This window comes from Coregonus lavaretus (genome assembly GCF_964263955.1).
Source record: "Coregonus lavaretus genome assembly, chromosome: 39".
Lineage (NCBI taxonomy): Eukaryota > Metazoa > Chordata > Actinopteri > Salmoniformes > Salmonidae > Coregonus > Coregonus lavaretus.
Window position 1 is genome coordinate 30484645 of NC_140026.1, and position 27227 is coordinate 30511871.

Sequence of the window (27227 nt, forward strand, 5' to 3'; positions counted from 1 at the left end):
AGTGAAACATTTTGAGGTAAAATAGACCGTGGTCACATGTCAGTTCGGCTTGTCTTCAAGTAGTGTATATAAAATAGTTTTTTTGGGATATGAAATACATTTAGTCGATTATAATGCATAATTTTTACATTGAAATTATAGCATTTGCTTGTAAGTGTTTATCTACTAACTAGATTTTCGGTGCTTCCTGGACACGTCAGCATAGCAGCCAGAAACTCCGTGCCCGAGATCTCTGATTGAGTTTACAGAAAGAGTAAATTCGAATTAGCAATGGAGACATTATACGGTCTACCTTTCGCAGTGTTGGAATGTCCTAATATAAAACTAAAAAAGCCATCATGGCTGCACATGCCGTCGGCTATGACAGTCTATGCGATCGTTATTGTATCGTACTTTCTCATCACTGGAGGTAAGTTTTCGAACACTGCTGCGTTGTGAGCTGGCTAGCCAATTTAGCCAGGTAGCTGTAACAGATGGTTTATAAAGCCTCGATACAGGATTTGGCTGTAATGTTATTACGTTACACCCAGCTTATAAATAGCTAAGTACATGCATTGCCTACTAAAATATTATTCAACGTCTTATTCATCATCACACTTATTTTATGCAGTCAGACCTATTCAATCGGCTAATCAGTGTTGGGCCGAGTACGGGGGAGTTAGCTAGTACTAACTATGCTAGCTAGTACTAACTATGCTAGTAACTGTTCACCAAACCCACGGTTCGGTACATATTGCGGTTTTGGGGTCACGGCTCGTTTACGGTACAACAGAAATATTTTTTTCCAACAATGTAGTTAATTTTTGTTTATTTGTCAAAATAAGCTAAATTAAAAACCATCCTATTTGTGGCTAAGGGCAGTTTCTGTGACATCATTCATAGTGATCCTGTCATTGTCTGTTGTTAAAGGGTGTGTTCGTAAATTCAATCTGGAGTGCCAAAGTGCGCTCTGGGCGTTCGTAAATACAGAGCGTTTCGCGCGCACACTGGACGCTCTGGCCGAGGAGTAGGATTGATCCGATCCACCCAAGTTGTGGTCCTCTGTAGCTCAGCTGGTAGAGCACGGAGCTTGTAACGCCAAGGTAGTGGGTTCGATCCCCGGGACCACCCATACACAAAAATGTATGCACGCATGACTGTAAGTCGCTTTGGATAAAAGCGTCTGCTAAATGGCATATTATAAGTTAATGTTGGCTAGCTTGCTAGGTACTTCCAGACACAAATGAGAGAGAATCTCACTCTGACCATTTTACTCGCCCTAGCAGAGCTGGTTAGGGTGTTTTCATGTTATCAAGAGCGTTGGTGACTGTAACTGTGCTGCAATTTAATTACGCTTTTTTGCCGAATTTTACTGACACCGGCCATATTCAACGTTCAACGGGTGTTGAGTTTTCGTAAATTAATCAGTTATTCTGCGCTCTGGTACACTCAGACAAGAGTGCTCTGAAATCTGAGTAGATATTTTTACATTTACATTTTAGTCATTTAGCAGACGCTCTTATCCAGAGCGACTTACAGGAGCAATTAGGATTAAGTGCCTTGCTCAAGGGCACATCGACAGATTTTTCACCTAGTCGGCTCGGGGATTCGAACCAGCGACCTTTTGGTTACTGGCACAACGCTCTTAACCTCTAAGCTACCTGCCGCCTAGATAGCCAGAGTGAATTTACAAACGCACCCATAGAGTACCACAGTATCAAATCAAATTGTATTTGTCACATACACATGTTTAGCGGATGTTATTGCGGGTGTAGCGAAATGCTTGTATTTCTAGCTCCAACAGTGCAGTATATCTAACAATTCACAACAATACACGCAACCTAAAAGTGAAAGAATAGAATTAAGGAATATATAAATATTAGGATGGGCAATGTCCGTGTGGCAAATACAAAAATACAGTAGAATAGAATACAGTATATACATATGAGATGATTAAAGCAAAAATATGTAAACGTTATTAGTGACTAGTGTTCCGTTATTAAAGTGGCCAGTGATTTCAAGTCTATGTATATGGGGTAGCAGCATCTAAGGTGCAGGGTTACTTAACCGGGTGGAAGTGATGGCTATTAAACAGTCTGATGGCCTTGATAGAAGCTGTTTTTCAGTCTCTCGGTCCCAGCTTTGATGCACCTGTACTGACCTCGCCTTCTGGATGATAGCGGGGTGAACAGGTAGTGGCTTGGGTGGTTGTTGTCCATGATGATCTTTTTGGCCTTCCAGTGACATCGGGTGCTGTAGGTGTCCTGAAGGGCAGGTAGTTTTCCCCCGGTGATGCGTTGGGCAGACCGCACCACCCTCTGGAGAGCCCTGCGGTTGCGGGCGGTGCAGGTGCAGTTGACGTACCAGGCGGTGATACAGCCCGACAGGATGCTCTCAACTGTGCATCTGTAAAAGTTTGTGAGGGTTTCTTCAGCCTCCTGAGGTTGAAGAGGCGATGTTGCGCCTTCTTCACCACACTGTCTGTGTGGGTGGACCATTTCAGATCGAGTCATAATAACCATGAAACCTAGCGGTCAAACAGGGAAATGGTTCCAATAGTTATTCCACCATTCATTTTTCCCATAGGGGATTTTAGAAATAAAGGCTGTGTTTCGTGTAGGCTTACACTGGCGTGACATTTTTTAAAACCATTTAAATCTCTCTAGGACAAGGTGACTTATCAATATATTTGTCTTTATTTACCAATCACCCCCCAAAAATTAAAATAAATAAATAAAGGAAATGTGGCTATCATAAAGAACTACAAATGCCTTCATGATCTGGACGAGACTGCCGAATCGAGGCAAAGGTATGAATCTCTGGATTAACTATCTAATGTTAGCTAAATGTAGTAATTAATAAATTGACTACATTTCTTTAAATGGACAATTCTGTGAACTGTCTTTGTACAAGTTTTAAATTTACACAATACCTGTTAGCCAAGGTGTCAGTTAGAGATTACATGCAGAGGTTTGCAGGGATTTGAGTCTTGCATGATGTCTACTTTGAATGGTTAGCGTGTGATGGAATGGTTAGCGTGTGATGGAATGGTTAGCGTGTGATGGAATGGTTAGCGTGTGATGGAATGGTTAGCGTGTGCGGAAACCTAAAACAGATTATCAATGTACCACTCATGGCAATTTTCACAACTCAAATACCTTTTTTATTTTTCACAAGAACTGTGCGCTCCAACCAATAATTCACTAAATGTAACCAAGTTTGGTCTTATTGAGTAGTTATAGCACAGGTAGGGATTAGGGGTGTGAACGTTTTAAACGAAGTGGGGATCATTAACGTTAAGAAATTCCCACTTTTTAAATTCTATGAGAAAAAAATATTCCATTTTATTTGGAACGGCAAGCCAGACAAAATTAAACGGGCCTATTTATATAATGAATATGAATTCGGAGGACAGAAATGATTAAATATTAAAGCATTGGACCAATCACTAAAAGCTTCAGTCATACAAAAGTTATATTTAAATCCGAACTGGTTCTCTAGCAAATTAGTAAGATTGTCTCACCCCATGTTCAAGAATGGCCTTTTTCCCTTTATTCAGATTACAACCTCTCAGGTTTCAGTTATTTGAAAAGGAAATCATCTCCCAAGTATCACTATATCTAAAATAAGCCATAGAAAGTTGGTTGCAATTTCAATTTAATCTTCCAGAAATGACAACAAATAATGCAACAAATATTGTGGTTAAACTCAAATATACTAATTGATAAAAAAACATTTAAAAAAATAAAAACATTTTTTAAAAATGTATAATCTTCGTAAATGATATCATAGGTAGGACTGGTGGAGCTATGCAGCTAACAAAAACATATGGAAATGTCTGCTCTACCCAAAATTACAACCAAATAATTGCAGCATTACCGCAAAAATGGAAGAGGAAAGTGGAAGGGGGAAAAAGTAAGGAGCTTGTCTGTCGACCCTGCATTAAAGAACATAATTGGTTAAAGAAAATTGTGATAAATAACAAAGTATACCAGTTTCATTTAAGGACCAAAGGATAGACAGCCGTCCCATATAGATTGCAAAATAGTAGGGAAGAGATTTTTGACGTACCGATTCCATGGCATAGTGTTTATGAACTGATATGCAAAACGATGCCGGATTCAAAACCTATAATTTTTCAATTTAAATTATTATATAAAATTCTTGCTACCATTAGAATGTTATTTATATGGGGGATACAATCTTCCCAGCTCTGCAGATTTTGCTGCGAAGAGACAGAATCATTAGATCATTTGTTTTGGTACTGTCCATACAGTGGGGAGAACAAGTATTTGATACACTGCCGATTTTGCAGGTTTTCCTACTTACAAAGCATGTAGAGGTCTGTAATTTTTATCACAGGTACACTTCAACTGTGAGAGACGGAATCTAAAACAAAAATCCAGAAAATGACATTGTATGATTTTTAAGTAATTAATTTGCATTTTATTGCATGACATAAGTATTTGATCACCTACCAACCAGTAAGAATTCCGGCTCTCACAGACCTGTTAGTTTTTCTTTAAGAAGCCCTCCTGTTCTCCACTCATTACCTGTATTAACTGCACCTGTTTGAACTCGTTACCTGTATAAAATACACATGTCCACACACTCAATCAAACAGACTCTAACCTCTCCACAATGGCCAAGACCAGAGAGCTGTGTAAGGACATCAGGGATAAAATTGTAGACCTGCACAAGGCTGGGAAGGGCTACAGGACAATAGGCAAGCAGCTTGGTGTGAAGGCAACAACTGTTGGCGCAATTATTAGAAAATGGAAGAAGTTCAAGATGACGGTCAATCACCCTCGGTCTGGGGCTCCATGCAAGATCTCACCTCGTGGGGCATCAATGATCATGAGGAAGGTGAGGGATCAGCCCAGAACTACACGGCAGGACCTGGTCAATGACCTGAAGAGAGCTGGGACCACAGTCTCAAAGAAAACCATTAGTAGCACACTACGCCGTCATGGATTAAAATACTGCAGGGCACGCAAGGTCCCCCTGCTCAAGCCAGCGCATGTCCAGGCCCGTCTGAAGTTTGCCAATGACCATCTGGATGATCCAGAGGAGGAATGGGAGAAGGTCATGTGGTCTGATGAGACAAAAATATAGCTTTTTGGTATAAACTCCACTCGCCGTGTTTGGAGGAAGAAGAAGGATGAGTAAAACCCCAAGAACACCATCCCAACCGTGAAGCATGGAGGTGGAAACATCATTCTTTGGGGATGCTTTTCTGCAAAGGGGACAGGACGACTGCACCGTATTGAGGGGAGGATGGATGGGGCCATGTATCGCGAGATCTTTGCCAACAACCTCCTTCCCTCAGTAAGCGCATTGAAGATGGGTCGTGGCTGGGTCTTCCAGCATGACAACGACCCGAAACACACAGCCAGGGCAACTAAGGAGTGGCTCCGTAAGAAGCATCTCAAGGTCCTGGAGTGGCCTAGCCAGTCTTTAGACCTGAACCCAATAGAACATCTTTGGAGGGAGCTGAAAGTCCGTATTGCCCAGCGACAGCCCCGAAACCTGAAGGATCTGGAGAAGGTCTGTATGGAGGAGTGGGCCAAAATCCCTGCTGCAGTGTGTGCAAACCTGGTCAAGACCTACAGGAAACGTATGATCTCTGTAATTGCAAACAAAGGTTTCTGTACCAAATATTAAGTTCTGCTTTTCTGATGTATCAAATACTTATGTCATGCAATAAAATGCAAATTAATTACTTAAAAATCATACAATGTGATTTTCTGGATTTTTGTTTTAGATTCCGTCTCTCACAGTTGAAGTGTACCTATGATAAAAATTACAGACCTCTACATGCTTTGTAAGTAGGAAAACCTGCAAAGTCGGCAGTGTATCAAATACTTGTTCTCCCCACTGTATGTAGCTTGTTTTTGGTCACAGGTCCAGGAATGGCTGAAGGATTGCAATATTTACCTGGAGCTAACCCTGCAGATAGCACTACTGGATGATCTGAAAAGTCATAGTCAATCGATCAATAATATAATACTTTTTGAAAAAAAAAAATTTTTTCAATTTACAGTCTGTATAAACAATGGGAATAGAAGGGTTCAGAACTTTTGTGAAAAGTCACAGTACAGTTGAAAAATATATGGCAAATAGAAATCCAATATGGATGGTGTTAAGAGATAGATGGGAGGTGTTGAATGGAGCTGAATGACTAATAACAACTAACAACAACTAATAACAACAAGATGACTAATGTAAAGCATATTGTATCCATAATAAGTGTATAGGTTATACGTTGAGAGCTTTTGTGAAAGAGCGCAGTTAGAAAGATATGGCATATAGAAGCAAACCGGATGGACATCATGAAAATGATCGGAGAGGTTGAGGGTAGAGGACGTTCAGGAGTAAAAACAAACAAAATAGAATTATTGTAACATTGACTGTGTCCATAAAATGTATATAGTAAGTAGAGGCCTAAGCGTTGTTGTTCACTAGTTTACTCCAATTAGGGAAGGGGTGGTGGGCTTGGAAAGTAATAAAGGGAAATGTATTTTTTAAAAGGATATATATATGTGTGTGTGTGTGTATACAGTTGAAGTCGGAAGTTTACATACACTTAGGTTGGAGTCATTAAAATTCGTTTTTCAACCATTCCACAAATTTCTTGTTAACAAACTATAGTTTTGGCAAGTCGGTTAGGACATCTACTTTGTGCATGACACAAGTAATTTTTCCAACAATTGTTTACAGACATATTATTTCACTTATAATTCACTGTATCACAATTCCAGTGGGTCAGAAGTTTACATACACTAAGTTGACTGTGCCTTTTAAACAGCTTTGAAAATTCCAGAAAATGATGTCATGGTTTTAGAAGCTTCTGATTGACATCATTTGAGTCAGTTAGAGGTGTACCTGTGGTACACCTCTAACTGATTTGAGTCAGTTAGAGGTGTACCTTTGCTTGACATCATTGGAAAATCAAAAGAAATCAGCCAAGACCTCAGAAAAAAAATTGTAGACCTCCACAAGTCTGGTTCTTGGGAGCAATTTCCAAACGCCTGAATGTACCACCTTCATCTGTACAAACAATAGTACGCAAGTATAAACACCATGAGATGAACGTACTTTGGTGCGAAAAGTGCAAATCAATCCCAGAACAACAGCAAAGGACCTTGTGAAGATGCTGGAGGAAACAGGTACAAAAGTATCTATATCCACAGTAAAACGAGTCCTATATCGACATAACCTGAAAGGCCGCTCAGCAAGGAAGAAGCCACTGCTCCAAAACCGCCATAAAAACGCCAGACTACGGTTTGCAACTGCACATGGGGACAAAGATCGTACTTTTTGGAGAAATGTCCTCTGGTCTGATTAAACAAAAATAGAACTGTTTGCCCATAATGACCATCGTTATGTTTGGAGGAAAAAGGGGGTCCTTGCAAGCCGAAGAACACCATCCCAACCATGAAGCACAGGGGTGGCAGCATCATGCTGTGGGGGTGCTTTGCTGCAGGAGGGACTGGTGCACTTCACAAAATAGATGGCATCATGAGGAAGGAAAATTATGTGGATATATTGAAGCAACATCTCAAGACATCAGTCAGGAAGTTAAAGCTTGGTCGAAAATGGGTCTTCCAAATGGACAATGACCCCAAGCATACTTCCATAGTTGTGGCAAAATGGCTAAAGGACAACAAAGTCAAGGTATTGGAGTCGCCATCATAAAGTCCTGACCTCAATCCTATAGAAAATGTGTGGGCAGAACTGAAAAAGCGTGTGCGAGCAAGGAGGCCTACAAACCTGACTCAGTTACACCAGCTCTGTCAGGAGGAATGGGCCAAAATTCACCCAACTTATTGTGGGAAGCTTGTGGAAGGCTACCCAAAACGTTTGACCCAAGTTAAACAATTTAAAGGCAATCCTACCAAATACTAATTAAGTGTATGTAAACTTCTGACCCACTGGGAATGTGATGAAAGAAATAAAAGCTGAAATAAATCATTCTCTCTACTATTATTCTGACATTTCACATTCTTAAATTAAAGTGGTGATCCTAACTGACCAAAGACAGGGAATTTTTACTAGGACTAAATGTCAGGAATTGTGAAAAACAGAGTTTTTAAATGTATTTCGCTAAGGTGTATGTAAACGTCCGACTTCAACTTTACGTGTCACGTAAAGAGGGCAAGGGTTGAGGGAATAGGAAATGAGGGATTTCGGTAACATAACTTTTTCGGTCAGAAATGGCTGTAATTATGTTGCTGCTGCTTCAGCAATATGGACAGCGCGATAAACATTGTGGAAGTTCTGTAGTGGTCGCTGCAGCATGGAGGAGAGAGAGACCATGGTTGCTAGTCACTCGCTGTCATTTATATTTTTACATAACGCAGCAAGTCTGAGCACAATCAAATAAATTGCGGTCAAACTCCCTCTAGTCATTTGTGGCCAATAAAAAGAAAAGATTAAGATGGGCATTCTGAGATATGGCTTTTTCTTTGCAACTCTGCCTAGAAGGTCAGCATCCCGGATTCGCCGCTTCACTGTTGACGTTGAGACTGGTGTTTTGCGGGTACCATTATCGTGGAATTGCCCTGTAGCCTTCAGTACAGGGCGTGGTTGAGAGCACACAATGGCTAAGTGCCAATTCTCCACCCTTCTCCCAAAGTGTGCACTTGCAAACTCCTCGTCATGAATTTAAAAGGATTGGTCCAAGCATTGGAAGGAGGGAGTTTCCATTGCTAAATCCATGCAAAAAAAATTGACAAATGCACACTTTGGGAGAAAGGAAGAGAATCGGGACGGAACTCAGCAACATGACTTGTCCAACTCATTTGAGTACTTCCTGTCTGGTCACAGTGTGTGACACATGATGTGTCTTTGGGTTGCACGATCAGTGCCAAGTAATGACTTGGAACCATAGTTGGATACAGCACAGTTTTTACCTGTATGCTTGCAACCCCTCCACCTATCTATCCATCCAAGCAGTAGTGACTAATATGGGATACCTACAGTGAATCAAATCAAGCTTTATTTATACAACACATTTCAGACATGGAATGCAACGCAATGTGCTTTACAGGAAAAGACTAACTATAAATAAAAGCTGAAATATTTACTACACAACAAAAACATAAGATAAAAAAACAAAAGAATGACACAAACTGAACAACTAAAAAGCACCCTAAGGAAAAGCAAAGCTAAAAATATGTGTTTTAAGATCTCCTTTAAATATGTCCACAGGTTTGGCCCCCCTCAGGTTCTCTGGCAGGCTATTCCAGAGGCTTGGGGCATAACGATATTATAACCGCGATTGATAATAGACAGTACTGTGCAGCCGTCTTCATCGACCTGGCCAAGGCTTTCGACTCTGTCAACCACCGCATTCTTATTGGCAGACTAAATAGCCTTGGTTTCTCAAATGACTGCCTCGCTTGGTTCACCAACTACTTCTCAGATAGAGTTCAGTGTGTCAAATCGGAGGGCCTGTTGTCTGGACCTATGGCAGTCTCTATGGGGGTGCCACAGGGTTCAATTCTTGGGCCGACACTTTTCTCCGTGTATATCAATGATGTCGCTCTTGCTGCTGGTGACTCTCAGATCCACCTCTACGCAGACGACACCATTTTGTATACATCTGGCCCTTCATTGGACACTGTGTTAACAAACCTCCAAACGAGCTTCAATGCCATACAACAATCCTTCAGTAGCCTCCAACTGCTCTTAAACACTAGTAAAACTAAATGCATGCTTTTCAATCGAACGCTGCTGGCACCCGCCCACCCGACTAGAATCACCACTCTCGACGGGTCTGACCTAGAGTATGTGGACAACTACAAATACCTAGGTGTCTGGTTAGACTGTAAACTCAACTTCCAGACTCACATAAAGAATCTCCAATCCAAAGTTAAATCTAGAATCGGCTTCCTATTTCGCAATAAAGCCTCCTTCACTCATGCTGCCAAACATGCCCTCGTAAAACTGACTATCCTACCGATCCTTGACTTCGGCGATGTAATTTACAAAATAGCCTCCAACACTCTACTCAGCAAATTGGATGTAGTCTATCACAGTGCCATCCGTTTTGTCTCCAAAGCCCCATACACTACCCACCACTGTGACCTGTACGCTCTTGTTGGCTGGTCCTCACTACATGTTCGTCGTCAAACCCACTGGCTCCAGGCCATCTATAAATCACTGCTAGGCAAATCCCCGCCTTATCTTAGCTCATTGGTCACCATAGCAGCACCCACCCGTAGTCTGCGCTCCAGCAGGTATATCTCACTGGTCATTCCCAAAGCCAACACCTCCTTTGGCCGCCATTCCTTCCAGTTCTCTGCTGCCAATGACTGGAACGAATTGCAAAAATCTCTGAAGCTGGAGACTCTTATCTCCCTCAATAACTTTAAGCATCAGTTGTCAGAGCACCTTACCGATCACTGCACCTGTACACAGCCCATCTGAAATTAGCCCACCCAACTACCTCATCCCTATATTGTTATTTATTTTGCTATTTTGCACCCCAGTATCTCTATTTGCACATAATCTCTTGCACATCTAGCATTCCAGTGTTAATACTATTGTAATTATTCTGCACTATAGCCTATTTATTGCCTTACCTCCATAACTTGCTACATTTGCACACACTGTATATATATTTTCTGTTGTATTTCTGACTTTATGTTTTTTTACCCCATATGTAACTCTGTGTTGTTTTTATTGCACTACTTTGCTTTATCTTGGCCAGGTCGCAGTTGTAAATGAGAACCTGTTCTCAACTGGCTTACCTGGTTAAATAAAGGTGAAATAAAAAAATAAAAAAATAACTAAAGGCTGCCTCTCCATGCCTCTTGATCCTAGGCTTTGGGATAGTTAAAAGGCCAGTGCCAGAGGACCTGAGGAACCTACTGGGTACATAACTTAAAAGCATGTCTGACATGTATTGGGGTGCAAAATCGTGGATTGATTTAAAAACCAATAGAATAATCTTAACATTTATTCTAAAACTCACAGGTATAGATCAGCTGTTGTAGATTAACTTTGTGAGTATGAGCTCCTACATGTGGCCAGTGAAAATGCCCTCCAGTGTTGACCACCACCACTATTCTCCATCCACATCTGAAACTCCTAAACAGACATACTGAAAGACAGACAGGCAAGCAGATGGACAGAAGCATGCGCACACACACATACAGACAATAGCACACAATTTGAGAGCTGGGCAAAATAAATAAACAAATGCAAAACAAAATGTTCTATTGTACATGTACAATATATAGCATGATGACATGCTTTCAGATAATGCCCATAGTGATCCCCTCTAGTAACTTAAGTGCATCATAACTTACTAGCTGGCTGTGATAGAAAATATATTACCATACTATCTAGTTAGCTAGCTAATTGTATCAATGCACCTTCCAAATGTGAAATTACAAGACAAAAAAGACTAGGAGTGTTTGTTGTTGTTAGGGCTGACCCCATTTAGTCGACTGGTCGATTGTTTGGTCGATAGGCGGTTGGTCGACCAAGATTTTCTTAGTCGAGCAGTCCAAAATTGTATGTACTTAAAAATAAATAACTAAAATAATAATGGCATATGAGACACCTGTCTGATTCATGCCTGTCTCAGTGGACTAATCCATTGCGGAGGCCAGGGAGATGGCACACCAGTATCACAAGTAGTACATTTACCGTTTTAATTCCCAGTTTTTTTTGGTTACAGTTACATCCCTAGTTGATAGTCTTCCTTGTTGTTAGCTAGGCTAGTCAGTGCCAGTGAGCTAGTAGCCACTGACTGAGTCTTCTTTATTCTAAATGGAAAAGTAAAATAAATACAAACCATATCAAGTTAATTTATACAGTAAAAACGGGTTGCTAGCTAGTTAGCAGAACACACTTTTGCCTCTCACCATAGCCAACTAGCTAGCTATCTAACCTAGCTAGCTAGCTACGTGTACTAGCCATCATATTAGCTGCTAGCTAGCTTACAGCACCTTGCCCGATCTGACTCCTCTTCTCCCGCGACCTCCTCGCACGTGTGGATTTGTCGTAGCAATAGTAACTATGGGGCGGAGTTATGGGAGAGGAGGCGAATCAGCTTTTAAAATGTTTGTGACTCAGATCGGCCCGACGGTCAGTCAGATTCAGTAGGCAGTCAGATCTGGCACTGACACTGGCTCAGCTGCTCCAGAGATGTGCTCCGACCACCAACTGTCTGTCATATTCGCGCAGAAAAATGTATCATGAGCATAGAGAAGAAAAATGCATGTTTAGAACTGATAATTGATGGTGCAAGCGTGAATGCAATTCATTGATTATTGAATGTTATGATGGACACAGCTTTGTAGAACAAACATACAAAGCCTCTGCTCAACAAACTTGAACTCGCGAACAAATTGTTTGGGGGGCTGCAGTCCGCGAACAACATTGTGCTTATCACCCTCACGACAGTCAAGCAATGCATTCCGGCAAGAGTCATTCACAATCTATTCCTGTTGCGGCCATAACTAGACCTTGTTTTTCAAATGTATCCAGACAATCTTAGTTGTATGCCTAGCAATCAACAAATGTACATTATTTAAAGCACAGGTTTACAAGTATGTCACAAATGACAGCTCCATGACTAATTTAGTCAAAAGATAAGTTATTTTGACTGAACGAGTCAGTAAAAAAAGCCGAACTTTTGGGAGAACCATCAACTGACTTTAGTGAGTGAGGAAAGTGAGGGAGTGGCTCCTAACAGTGACCGGATCTTTTAATTCTGCGACGCTGTATCCGTGAGTGCGCAAAATCTCAAAGTATCTCACAGGAATTTTGGACTACATACATAAATGCCCAAAAAATGACATTCGCAAAACAGCCACTACAATGTCAAAACATGATTTTAGCTAGTTAACGTTAGCATGCTAGCAACGTTAGCTAGCTAGAAACCAAATATTTTTGGTAACTAACCGAAGATAGACCACAGCCTGTCGTTTCCATTATGGGCAAATTAATCGTAATGAGCAGAACAATCAAAGAGGTGGACAGAGCCAAGCACGAGCTAGCGAGATCCTTTTGGCACGTTCTACAATGTATTCGCATATTTCTGTTAGGGAACACATACTCTGTGTAGTGCTCTGTGAATAACTCAATTGAGACTTTGGCAAAGGGTAAAGTCTACAAAACTTAGTCCACTTTGTTCATAACAGATTCAGGTTTTGGGAACAGAACTGTATTGAGATCAATGTTTAATCGATGAGAAAATTAGCAGAATGTCAGACAAAATCTATCTTGCTCCATCTTCTCCCGCTGCCGACCACAGGGCTTCCTCATCATTTGGTGGTGAGTGGAAATGCCAACCGGATGCGTCATATTTATACGTATGGCTCATTGTTCTGTGTAGAAACTCTGTGCTAGCTAGCTAGCCAGTGTTAGCTACCTAGCTAGCCAGCCTAGCAAGCTCTAGTCCAATGGAAACTGATGCAATCCTGCTGGCTAACGTGGCTAGCTAGATGACCAGTGGTGACAGTGCGGGCCCTATGTCAAGAGATTAAATGCTCTAATAACCGTCATTGTGCAGCAATTGCAAAGAAAATACTGTTTGAGCTGCCTAGCTAAGTTGGCTTGCAAGGTATACCAGTTATCAGAGGATGCTAGCTAGCTTTCTATGCATGGCAGGACCAGTGACAGTGTTATCAAAGATTCCGGTAGACCGTCTGGTGTTGGGTCAACATTACAAGCAGGACGGACTGTCCTATGGGATGCAAAAAATTATATTTTATAAGCTGTAGTTAATAACAATTCACATAAATTCACATAGCTATGAGCGAACATACTGTAAAGTAGGTAGCTAGCTGCTAACGCTAGCTAGATGTGTCATTTCCATTACCTATACATCTTGCTATCGCATGAAAAATGCATATGACAAAATCTCTCAATACACTGCACGTTAGTCCACAATTTCTTTGACATTTAGATCATAGATCAGGAAAGAAGTGGACCTACCAGTTTAAGGACCTACCAGATTGCAACAAACAGTGAACAATGAGAGGGAGATAAATGGGGCAGTATGCTTTAGGGGACGCAGTAAACAGTTGGGAGTTGGGGCCAATTTCATCGTAAATTATTTCCTTGGTGTTTAATACAGTCTCTGAACAAATGTAATGTATAAATGGTTTGGATTACTGGATGCCAAGGTCATATTTTTCCATATTCTGTACAAGTTAAACGGTTGTTCATATTCAATTAGATCTGTTGACCATACTTATTTAATGGCTAGCTCAGAATATGAGCTTTCCAAAAGTTGTCTATATATAATAGAGATCAGTCCTTTCGGGAGCCCAGATCATTTATTTATAAATCCCATCATTGGATGGTTCAGTAGTTGGGTTTCCCGAGGGACTCCATAGGCCAGCGTAGCTGACCTAAATTGTAAATATAGAAAATAGGATTTGCCTGGTAATGTGAGGCAGTAGACCTGATTTGATTAGATACATTTTATAATTTGAGATTAAGCTGAATTTATCTATGATCTTCGATGCGTTTGTGAGCGATTTGAGATACATTGTCTAGATTCAGTAAAATATTGTCTGCGTATAATGAGATGAAGTGATCAGTAGATTTTAGGGAAATTGGTGTTACTTCCTTTGACAAATTAAGTTCTGTCTTGACTTTGGAAAGAGTAATAGCTACCTGGTCGGAAAAGAGTGCTTGTTGAGAACGCTCTAATGTAGTTGACAACATTTCAATTTATTTTTTAATTGTGATTTATTCAACCCAGATGCAAATGAAGCTGCATTATTTTTATAAACCCTTTGGTGGTAGCCCATTAGAATCCAGCGGTCATCGACTTAATTTTTATTGATCATTATGAATTCATTTAGTTCAATTTCAAATTGATCACAGAATGTAGGATTTTGTAGTAATGAAACGTTGAAACACCATCTTGTGGTTCTTTTAGTAGATTCTAAGATTTAAAGTTGTCAGTAGTAAGTGTGGTGGTCAGACAAGCGCATGTCAATTTTCTATTTTCTTAATTAAAGAAAATAGAGGTGTAGATAATAGCATAAAATCCAATTTGTGAGCATGTTTTATGCATGTTTGATTAGAAAGTGTACTCTTGCTTTAGGATTATGTGCTCACCAGGCATCAATGAGGTTGTAATCAGAGATTATATGATGGAGAGCCTTGCTTGCAAGTGGTTTGTAATTGGTTTTATTAGATTTGTCTCGCATGTCCAAAATGGCATTAATGTCTGTCCCAATAACCAGATGGAATTCAGTTAATTCTAACAATATGCTGTTCAGAGAATCAAAAAACGTAGGATCGTATGAATTTGGAGCATACAGATTAATAAAGGCAATTTTCTTGCCATTATGGATACATTTAAGGAAAGTGATTCTGCCTTCTTGGTCTTTGCCTTGACCCAAGATGGTGATTTTGAGTTTATGCATCATTTTGCTTTTGGGGGGGCTGATGAAAAAGCAGCCAGTTTGTACAAATGGCTCTCTATTCTATGTGTGTCCTTTTGGGACGGATGTGTTTCTTGGAACATTGCTATATCAATATGGGAGGAAGTTGGGTTGCCCGCTAACTCACCAGTTTCAAGTCCTGTGACCCACACTTTGAATTTATGGGAATGACTTTCACGTGATTGTTTTCTTTTCTTTGGATATTTATTTCCCCTTCTAGCTTAGATCGGGCTGTTTCCAAATCTGACTTTTTTGATATAATGTTAGAAAGACCCCACTGAACGATTCAGAACATGAATAATCATAATTGTCTTGGTAAAATGTGTTTTATAAATTTCATCACCAAAGTGTGTTTTCACCCACACTGGGCAGAGTGGATGTGGGCACCCTACAGAGGGGCAGTCCGTTCTGCATGCCTTCTTGACTTCAATACAATGTGTCGTCATGCATTTGTGCATGCACACTGAGCTCATAGCTATCTTGCTAGCTAACTTAGCTCATCAGCTACCTAGCTAGCTAATGTCGATCCACCATATTGCCACTTCTATTTGCCATATCTTCAATCTAAGCCTACAAAAAAGTGTGCTCTCAGGCCTGGAGGGAAGCAAAACTCATTCCGCCACCCTAGAATAGTAAAGCCCCCTTTACTGGCTCAAATAGCCGACCAATCAGCCTGTTACAAATCCTTAGTAAACTTGAAGAAGAAAAAAAAAGGTGTTTGACCAGATACAATGCTGTTTTACAGTAAACAAATTGACAACATACTTTCAGCATGCTTATAGGGAAGACATTCAACATGACTGATGATTGGCCTGGAGAAATTGATACAAAGATTGTGGCGGTTGTTTTGTTAGACTTCAGTGCGGGTTTTGACATTATCGATCATAACCTGCTGCTGTGTAAACCCCCTGCTATATTGTGTATAAAGAGTTACCTGTCTAACAGAACACAGACGGTGTTCTTTTAATGGAAGCCTCTCCAACATAATCCAGGTAGAATCAGGAATTCCCCAGGGCAGCTGTCTAAACCCCTTTTTTTTCAATCTTTACTAATGACATGCCACCTGCTTTGAGTAAAGCCAGTGTGTCTGTATGCGGATGACTCAACAATTTACACGTCGGCTACAGCAGCGAGTGAAATTACAGAAACACTTAACAAAGAGCTGCAGTCAGTTTCAGAATGGGTGGCAAGAAATAAGTTGGTCCTAAATATTTCAAAAACGAAAAGCATTGGATTTGGGACAAGTCATTCACTAAAGTTGTCGCACCTGGACTACTGTCCAGTCGTGTGGCCAGGTGCCACAAAGAGGGGAAAATTACAATTGTCTCAGAACAGGGCAGCACGGCTGGCCCTTAAATGTTCATGTCAATCTCTCATGGGTCAAAGCAGAGGAGAGATTGACTTCATCACTACTTGTTTTTGTAAGAAGTTTTGACATGCTGAATGCACCAAGCTGTCTGTTTTTAAACTACTAGCACACAGCTCGGACACCCATGCACCAGATGCCACCAGATGTCTCTTCACAATCCCAAAGTCCAGAGCAGACTATGGCTCAGTGCTACATAGAGCCATGACTACATGGAACTCTATGCCACATCAGGTAACCGATGCAAACCGTAGAATCAGATTTTAAAAACAGATAAAAATACACCTTATGGAGTAGCGGGGACTGTGGAGAGACACAGACACACGCATACACATGATAACACACGCAATCTACACACACGTACACATGGATTTTGTATTGCAGATATGTGGTAGTAGAATAGTGGCCTGAGGGCACACACTTAATGTGTTGTGAAAAGTGTTATGAAACGTAATGTCATGTAATATATTTTAATTCTATATAGCTGCCTTAATGTTGCTGGACCCCAGGAAGAGTAGCTGCTGCCTTGGCAGCAGCTAATGGAGAGCCTTAATAAATACAAAAAAATACTATAGTCGTGAGTCCGCAAAATCAAGTAAATAGTACTGAACTCATGACAAAATCATGTTTTGACATTGTAGTGGCTATTGATGTTTTGTTTGCTTTTTTTTTTTTTGCTTAGTGACTTGTGAAAATCATCTTTTGCAATTTATGTAACTATTCTGTTTTCGGCATGAGAAAAAGTTACGTGCAATCCGGAATCCTTGGGACTTCCCTTCCCTAACCTAACCTTAACCCTTACCCATTTTAAATTTAAACTTCAATGGGGCAGGGATGTCCCAAGGATCCCGGATAGCACAGACCATGAGAAAAGTCCAGCAAGAATTTGCGCATTCAGAAATAAAGTTCAGGTCACGTATTAGGAGCCACTCCCTTAAAAAAAAAAAAAACATGCATTCTGTTATTAACATCTGACTCCAGAATGATCTGTTAATGCAGTCATGTTTCTTAACTTTATATATGACATTTCAGATGCATAGTGTCAACTGTAAAGTTTGGTGGGGAAGGTATAATGTTCTGGGGCTGTTTTTCATGGTTTGGGCTAGGCCTCTTAGTTCCAGTGAAGATACATCTTAACACTACATCATACAATGACATTCTAGACGATTCTGTGCTTCCAACTTTTTGGCAACAGTTTAGAGAAGGCCCTTTCCTGTTTCAGCATGACAATGCCCCTGTGCACAAGGCGAGGTCCATATAGAAATGGTTTGTCGAGATCGGTGTGGAAGAACTTGACTGGCCTGCACAGAGCCCTGACCTCAACCCCATCAAACACCTTTGGGATTAATTGGAACTCCGACTGCGAGCCAGGCCTAATTGCTCAACGTTGGTGCCCGACCTCACAAATGCTTTTTTGGCTGAATGCAAGCAAGTCCCCACAGCAATGTTCCAACATCTAGTGGAAAGCCTTCCCAGAAGAGCGGAGGCTGTTATAGCAGCAAAGGGGGGACCAACTCCATATTAATGCCCATGATTTTTGGAATGAGATGTTTGACGAGCAGGTGTCCACATACTGTTGGTCATGTAGTGTATGTTTTCAAAGTAACTTTAAACACACCTTTATTTCTCTTAAGGGTAGCTTTACTGTAGGTCAACTTCTTTAAGTGACATTGACGATATTGGTAGCAGCTTGGTAAACCTATATTTTACATTTGAGTCATTTAGCAGAGCGATTTACAGGAGCAATTAGGGTTAAGTGCCTTGCTCAAGGGCACATCGACAGATTTTTCACCTAGTCTGCTCGGGGATTAGAACCAGCGACCTTTCAGTTACTGGCACAACGCTCTTAACCACTAAGCTACCTGCCACCCATTTTCAGATTAGCTTTCACAATACTGCGGCTAATAAGCTGTGATTTATTTATTAGCCGATTTGAATAGGCTAACGTGTAGCAAACTACCAAGCCAGCTAGGCTGGTATGGGCTAGCCTTGCACCCTCTCTTGCCCTTACACATTACATTTACCATCCCAATTCAGATATTATGCCAATGCATAACTATTGATTTTCCTACTAGCTAGTTAGCTAACTGTTTCCAAGTGATTTCATTGTTTCTCTCCTATCTGCAGGCATTATCTACGATGTCATTGTGGAACCACCTAGTGTGGGTTCAATGACCGATGAACATGGGCACCAGCGGCCAGTCGCCTTTTTGGCATACAGGTAAGTACGCAGCCCCTTTCCTTGCCCATTCATGTACGGTAGACTAATGCTAGCGCCTTACCGTCCGTTCACGAACCTATCTGCCTTGCGGGGGGAATATGTTAAGAGGCCTGGCGCTGTGTCTGAATGTTAATACGCCTTGCTTGCGTTACGGTTTTGGAAACATTTGGAACTTTACTTACATATCAGCGCAATTTGTTTTATTCTCAAATACTAAAGAAACGCTTACTGTACACAGTTTTAGCACAGATGCACGTGGCTGTGTTTTGAATAACACATGCTTCCGGCTGACGTACAACACTTCTTACCCAGTTGCGCTCCAGTGGAAATTGCCCTGTGCAACTGTGTTGAAATGACATACAGAAAGTGTATTGGTTATATTTGAAAAATATTTTCTTGCTTATATGAAAGTTCACTTCCAAAGGTTTCCAAAACCGCATTGCAAGCAAGGATTATTAAAGTTTCTAAATGTTAAAACAGAGCGTTGGGACTGTAGTACACATTGGGCCAGCTGTGGTCCATACGTTTGACTGAGAACCCTTCGACTGTATGCCCCCTTGGGATCTCGAGAGCTACAACTTTCCAAGTGTATGCTTTTTCTGCATTGTCAACGCGTGGGGTTATTATTTACTCCATTCTTTATCATAATGATCTGCATTGTATTGCACAAATTTGAGAGGGGTAGTCAAATAACCACCTTATTTTTTCTCTTTCCTATGAAGAGTGAATGGCCAATACATCATGGAAGGGTTGGCCTCCAGTTTCCTCTTCACCATGGGAGGCTTGGGCTTCATAATCCTGGATCGCTCAAATGCCCCAAACATCCCTAAACTCAACCGCTTCCTCCTGTTGTTCATTGGTTTTGTTAGTGTCCTGCTCAGCTTCTTCATGGCCAGAGTGTTCATGAGAATGAAACTGCCGTAAGTCTACTCTTGTGAAGATTTCCAATGGTGCCTTCAACCCAAAACACATTAAACTCATGTCTGTGGGGTGGGGAGAAATTTGCTACTTTTATGATGGACAGCACAACACAACCCTAGGCCCTTTCCCACCGTACTGCTCCCATTTAATACCATTAAGTTGCTGTGTTTTTTACACATTTATTTGTCTGGTTTAAAGGGGACCTAATCGTCAACACAAGTAACACTCTTAATAGTAACAGATAACGTTCATATCCTTTTTTAAATTTGTTATTATTATTGAATATTCAAAACATACAATCTACTTGCAGTGAAGCCGCTCAACATTTTACAGTAAACTCTAACAGACTCCCACCCAGAGCGACCCACAGAATCAACCAGGGTCAACGCACTGCTCTAGGGCACGTCGGCAGATCTCCCACAAGGTCAAAAACGTGAACCCGAACCAGCGACCTATCAGCCACCGAAACTGATGGCCCAGAATATTTGATACAATGTTGCAAGTTCGCTAGCACAACCTTCGGGCCGGACCCAGTTGATAGTTGATATGTTTCAAGTTTGTTGCAGACAGGCCATGTGATTTATAGGATATGTATTTTTATCAGGACATTGTCTACCTACAGGCTGCAATGTTTGCATTTGTTGGCTTTATGTAGGCTATTTTTACATAGTTGGCAATGGCAATAGAAGTTACTTTTTTAGGTTTATATCATTTTCATTTAGATTTGGATAGAATTTTGATTAACCACATGACAATGATTTTGAGATATGAAGACCTTATTATAAATTAAATTGAACTGTTTCACGAAAATGTGCATATGGAAACCATAACTGGTGTGCAGATCGGTGGAAATGGTAAGATAAATTGGCGTTCCACATGAGAAAGGTTGTCAACTCCTCGTGTAGCCTATTACCGGCAACTTCAGGAGAGTAATGGCAGAATCTGCGAAAGCCAGCAGGAGCGGGAGGAGAATAGTTGGATCAGGTTAAGGTTTTTTCTTCTGGTTATATTGAGGCATTTGTCTTATTTCATCAAACCATAAGCTTAAAGCATCAGACAAGCTCAATGCATATATAGTAGAGTTTATTAAAACACAGGGTGTGTCTATACAGTGCATTCAGAAAGTATTCAAACCCCTTGACTTTTTCCACATTTTCTTACATTAGAGCCTTATTCTGAAATGGATTCAATTGTTTTTTCCCCTCATCAATTTACAAACAATACCCCATAATGACAAAGCAAAAACAGGTTTTTAGAATTTTTTGTGAATGTATTGGACAACTGATGACATTTGCATAAGTATTCAGACCCTTTACTTAGTACTTTGTTGAAGCACCTTTGGCAGCGATTACAGCCTAGAATATTCTAGAGTATGACGCTACAAGCTTGGCACACCTGTATTTGGTGAGTTTCTCCCATTCTTCTCTGAAGATCCTCTCAAGCTCTATCAGGTTGAATGGGGAGCGTCGCTGCACAGCTACTTTCAGATCTCTCCAGAGATGTTCGATTGGGTTCAAGTCCGGGCTCTGGCTGGGCCAGTCAAGGACATTCAGAGACTTGTCCCGAAGCCACTCCTGCGATGTCTTGGCTGTGTGCTTAGGGCTGCTGAAAGGTGAACCTTCACCCCAGTCTGAGGTCCTAAGCGCTCTGGAGCAGGTTTTCATCAAGTACTCTGTACTTTGCTCCGTTCATCTTTCCCTCGATCCTAACTAGTTTCCCAGTCCCTGCCGCTGAAAAACATCCCCACAGCATGATGCTGCCACCTCCATGCTTCACCGTAGGGATGGTGCCAGGTTTCCTCCAGAGGTGATGCTTGGCATTCAGGCCAAAGAGTTAAATCTTGGTTTCATCAGACTTGTTTCTCATGGTCTGAGAGTCCTTTAGGTCAGGCAGCCAACTCTAGGAAGAGTCTTGGTGGTTCCAAACTTCTTCCATTTAAGTATGATGGAGGCCACTGTGTTCTTGGGGATCTTCAATGCTGGAGACATTTTTTGGTACCCTTCCCCAGATCTGTGCCTCGACACAATCCTGTCTCTGAGCTCTACAGACACTTCCTTCGACCTCATGGCTTGATTTTTGCTCTGACATGCACTGTCAACCGTGATTATTGCAGCATAATGGATGTAACTTTTGTTGACAATTTCGATACCTTTTGGAAATAAAACATTTTATAAGGAGTATGGGATCCACCCAAATCATTTGGGTTCCTGGATCCTTTCACAGCATTATAAGGCTACGTTGAGACAATGACTTGTCAATGACCCAAGCCCAGCTCAGCTAATCCCTACCATTGTGACGCAGAGTTGTCAAAATGCTTCAGCAAATGTACATTACACCAGGGGCTTCGGTAGACACAATATAAGTAACCTAATTTATGTCCCTCTAACTGCCCTGAATGCCTCTGCTGATCCTACAGCTATTGTATGCAGTAATCATGTGCCTAAGAACCAGGTTTATACTGTTAGCACTGAACCGGTGTACCCGAGGAGGATGGCCACTGTATGCAGCTCACCCTGCACTAACATAAAAAACATGACCACATCTACTGCTGCTAAGCTTCCCAGTAAAGCAATAAAAACAAGTAAGCATCCCAGAAGAAAAGTGCTCAAAATAGCCCACGTTAACAATATGTAGCTTAAGAAACAAGGTTAATGAAATCAATGATTTGCTAGTAACAGATTACATTAATATTCTGACTGTCTCTGAAACTCACTTAGATAATACCTTTGATACAGTGGTAGCAATACAAGGTTATAACATTTACAGAAAATATAGAAATGCCAATGGTGGAGGTGTTGCTGTTTATATACAGAACCACATTCCTGTGAAGATTAAAGATGATCTCATGTTAAATACTGTTGAAATAATATGGCTACAGGTTCATCTGCCTCACCTAAAGCCAATTTTGGTGGGAAGCTGCTATAGACCACCAAGTGCTAACACTCAGTATCTGGATAACATGTGTGAAATGTTTGATAATGTATGTGATATCAATAGAGAGGTATACTTTCTGGGTGATTTTTAAATATTGACTGGCTGTCATCAGGCTGCCCACTCAAGAGAGCGCTTCAAACTGTAACCAGTTCCAGCAACCTGGTTCAGGTTATCAGTCAACCTACCAGGGTAGTTACAAACAGTACAGGAATTAAATCATCAACATGTATTGATCATATCTTTACTAATGCTGCAGATATTTGTTTCAAAGCAGTATCCAAATCAATTGGATGTAGTGATCACAATATAGTAGCCATATCTAGGAAAACCAAAGTTCAAAAGGCTGGGCCTAATATTGTGTATAAGAGGTCATACAATAAGTTTTGTAGTGATTCCTATGTTGTTGATGTAAAGAATATATATTGGTCCGTGGTGTGTAATGAGGAGCAAACAGACACTGCACTTGACACATTTATGAAATTGCTTATTCCAGTTACTAATAAGCATGCACCCATTAAGAAAATGACTGTAAAAACTTTTAAATCCCCGTGGATTGATGAGGAATTGAAAAATTGTATGGTTGAGAGGGATGAGGCAAAAGGAATGGCAAATAAGTCTGGCTGCACAACCGATTGGCAAACGTACTGCAAATTGAGAAATCATGTGACTAAACTGAATAAAAAGAAGAAACTACACTATGAAACTAAGATAAATGACAAAGAATCATAGTTAAAATCTTTGGAGCACCTTAAATGAAATTTAGGGAAAAAAGGCAAACTCGGCTCCATCATTCATTGAATCAGATGGCTCATTCATCACAAAACCAACTGATATTGCCAACTACTTTAATGATTTTTTCATTGCAAGATTAGCACACTTAGGCATGACATGCCAGCAGCAATTGCTGACACTACACATCCAAGTATATCTGACCAAATTATGAAAGACAAGCATTGTAATTTTGAATTCCGTAAAGTGAGTGTGGAAGAGGTGAACAAATGGTTGTCTATCAACAATGACAAGCCACCAGGGTCTGACAACTTGGATGGAAAATTACTGAGGATAATAGTGGACGATATTGCCACTCCTATTTGCCATATTTTCAATTTAAGCCTACTAGAATGTGTATGCCCCCAGGCTTGGAGGGAAGCAAAAGTCATTCCGGTACCTAAAAATAGTAAAGCCCCCTTTACTGGCTCAAATAGCCGACCAATTAGCCTGTTACCAAGCCATAGTAAACTATTGGAAAAAATGGTGTTTGACCAGATACAATGCTATTTTACAGAAAAACATTTGACAACAAACTTTCAGCATGCTTATAGAAAAGGACATTCAACAAGCACAGCACTTACACAAATGACTGATGATTGGCTGAGAGAAATTGATGATAAAAAGATTGTAGGGGCTGTTTTGTTAGACTTCAGTGCAGTTTTTGACATTATCGATCATAGTCTGCTGCTGGAAAAACGTATGTGTTATGGCTTTACTCCACGTGTTATATTGTGGATACAATGTTACCTGTCTAACAGAACACAGAGGGTGTTCTTTAATGAAAGCCTCTCGAACATAATCCAGGTAGAATCAGGAATTCCCCAGGGCAGCTGTCTAGGCCCATTTTACTTTTTTCATTCTTTACTAATGACATGCCACTGGCTTTGAGTAAAGCCAGAGGGTCTATGTATGCGGATGACTCAACACTATACATGTCAGCTACTACAGCGACTGAAATGACTGCAACACTTAACAAAGAGTTGCAGTTAGTTTCAGAGTTGGTGGCAAGGAATAAGTTAGTCCTAAATATTTCTACAACTAAAAGCATTGTATTTGGGACAAATCATTGACTAAACCTCAACAAAATCTTGTAATAAATAATGTGGAAATTGAGCAAGTTGAGGTGACTAAACTGCTTGGATTAACCCTGGATTGTAAACTGTCATGGTCAAAACATATTGATACAACAGTACCTAAAATAGGGAGAATTACGTCCATAATAAAGCGCTGCTCTACCTTCTTAACAGCGCTATCAACAAGGCAGGTCCTACAGGCACTAGTTTTGTCACACCTGGACTACTGTTCAGTCATGTGGTCAGGTGCCACAAAACAGGACTTAGGAAAATTGCAATTGGCTCAGAACAGGGCAGCATGGCTGGCCCTTAGATGTACACAGAGAGCTAACATTAGTAATATGCATGTCGATCTCTCCTGGCTCAAAGTGGAGGAGAGATGGACTTCATCACTACTTGTGTTTATGAGAGGTGTTGACATGTTGGGTGCACCGAGCTGTCTGTAGACTTGACATAAATATTACATCTAAATGTGTATATACACTGAACAAAAATATAAACACAACAATTTAGAAGATTTTACTGAGTTACAGTTCATATAGTTCTGCCTTCACCACATTGTCTGTGTGGGTGGACCATTTCAGATTGTCAGTGATGTGGAACTTGAAGCTTTTCACCTTCTCCTGTCGATGTGCTCCCTCTGCTGTCTCCTGAAGTCCAAACACCACACTTTAAAGTAGATTATAACAGACTTTAAAGTTTGAATCCATAGTGGTGAAACTTCCACGTCCGGTTGCGGACAACAAAGACGTTACTTCAAACACAGTTTATTTTTCGTTGGACATCATTGCACGCGTGATAGAACAGCAGAGTATGTACTACGAATTTTTTGTACCGTGATGCTGATGCTGCTCTCCACTGTCTTAAACAAAACAAAGATAACAAATGCTCCTGGGGGCAGCCAGTGGCGCCGTTTCCCCTAATGTGGATCTCAGCTTTAAAGGGATAGTGTGAGATTTTGGCAATTAAGCCCTTTTTCTACTTCGTCAGAGAAACTCATGGATACCATTTCTATGTCTTTGCGTGCAGCTTGAACCTGGTTTTGCGATCGATTGCTAACTAGCGTTTAGCGCAATGACTGGAAGTGTTCAGGATCAGCTAGCATGCTAACTGATCCCAAAGACGTCCAGTCATTGCGCTAAAAGGATACCATTGTAATATCATTTGGGCCAAAACCTAAAACTATCAAATACAGAAGTATGCAGAATATAGGCCTATATCTTAAAAACCTGTCGATTTTATGGTTGCATTTTGAGTGAAACATCCCCCGTCAAGGCACTGAGTGGTGGTATGTCATCAGAATTAGAGCTGTCATTTGCGTGTTGTAAGTTGCATTAGCAGAATGTGATGCTCATATTTAAGGTCTATGATATTAGTCAGCTATTTACCTGAACTGCAGACAAATGTGTCAAGTGTTGTGTAGAGGGGTCTACCTTTCTATTTTGACTGTACATATGTTGGAAGCCTACTCTAATCTGTCTCTACCTTTCCTTGATATTTCTCCTCAGTGGGTACCTCATGGGTTGAAGATGGACACAACACATTACCAAGACGAAAACAGAATGGTGGACTGACAAAGATTTAAGCTTCAATTGATTTAAGACCTATGATAATACAGATAAAAAATTGCAAATGAAGAATTGACTGTAACATCCATCCCTGGCAATAAGCCTTTGACCATGTTTGAGTGATGTATTAAGTGTCACAGGGTGCATCTCAATAGTCAAGAGACTTCCTATCCTCGTCTCCTTTCCTTCCACTGCACTGAATGGTGCGATAGGATAGCAATACAGCCTGTAAGGGAATTCTGTCTTCAGTTCAGTAATGCAGATGGCGAGAAGATGTGGAGATAAAGTCACTATAGACTGTTGAGATGCACCCATTGGAAGGAGGGACACGTTTGTGCATACATTTTTGTAACAAAGGGGTTGAATACTTATTGACTCAAAACATTTCATCTTTTCAATTTTAATACATTTTTAAACATTTCAAAAACACTTTGACTTTGACAAACACATATTTTATATGCAAGAAATTGAGTAAAAAATCTGAATGAGCAGTAAATTTGAGGGTTGTTGGGGTTATCGATAAGTAATGTTTTGTAGACTATGCCATCTTCTTAAATGCCTTCAAACATGTCAATTTTGTGTTTCATTTAGGAACTGAAATAAATGTTATTTCCAGAAGGTTTGTCATTCTCTAATCATGCATTCTAATATACTAGTAACATCCTTCTTCTTACTTAAATGGATTCTCCGGTACTTTTGTATACTTTTTAGCCAGTAGTACTGAAAGTAGCGTTCACAAGCCAAAAGTGGACCCCGAAAATTGTGCACTACGTCATTGCTCTCTCTCTGCTGTGTGTGCATCTTGCAAGCTGTCACTCATATGACGAGGGGCTGAAGCTACTTGGTTGAACTCAAATTGCTAATGGGCCGGCCCATGTGGGGTACAATGTAGGGAAAATGGCACAGCACAGCTTCCAGAAAAACTGTTGCTTTTAAACTAGGGATTTTGTGGCTAATTGAGGTAAGATTGTA

General features: G+C 40.7%; 1 protein-coding gene across 1 annotated transcript; it reads left to right on the forward strand.

Annotated features, from left to right (window-relative positions):
• On the forward strand, positions 1-26873 carry LOC311113233 (oligosaccharyltransferase complex subunit ostc). Its single transcript, XM_084156439.1, has 4 exons — positions 1-409; positions 18895-18988; positions 19711-19908; positions 26196-26873. Exons 1-4 carry the CDS (start codon positions 271-273, stop codon positions 26212-26214), a joined length of 450 nt encoding a protein of 149 aa, XP_084012565.1. The 5' UTR covers positions 1-270; the 3' UTR covers positions 26215-26873.
• Positions 26874-27227: the final 354 nt, after the last annotated feature.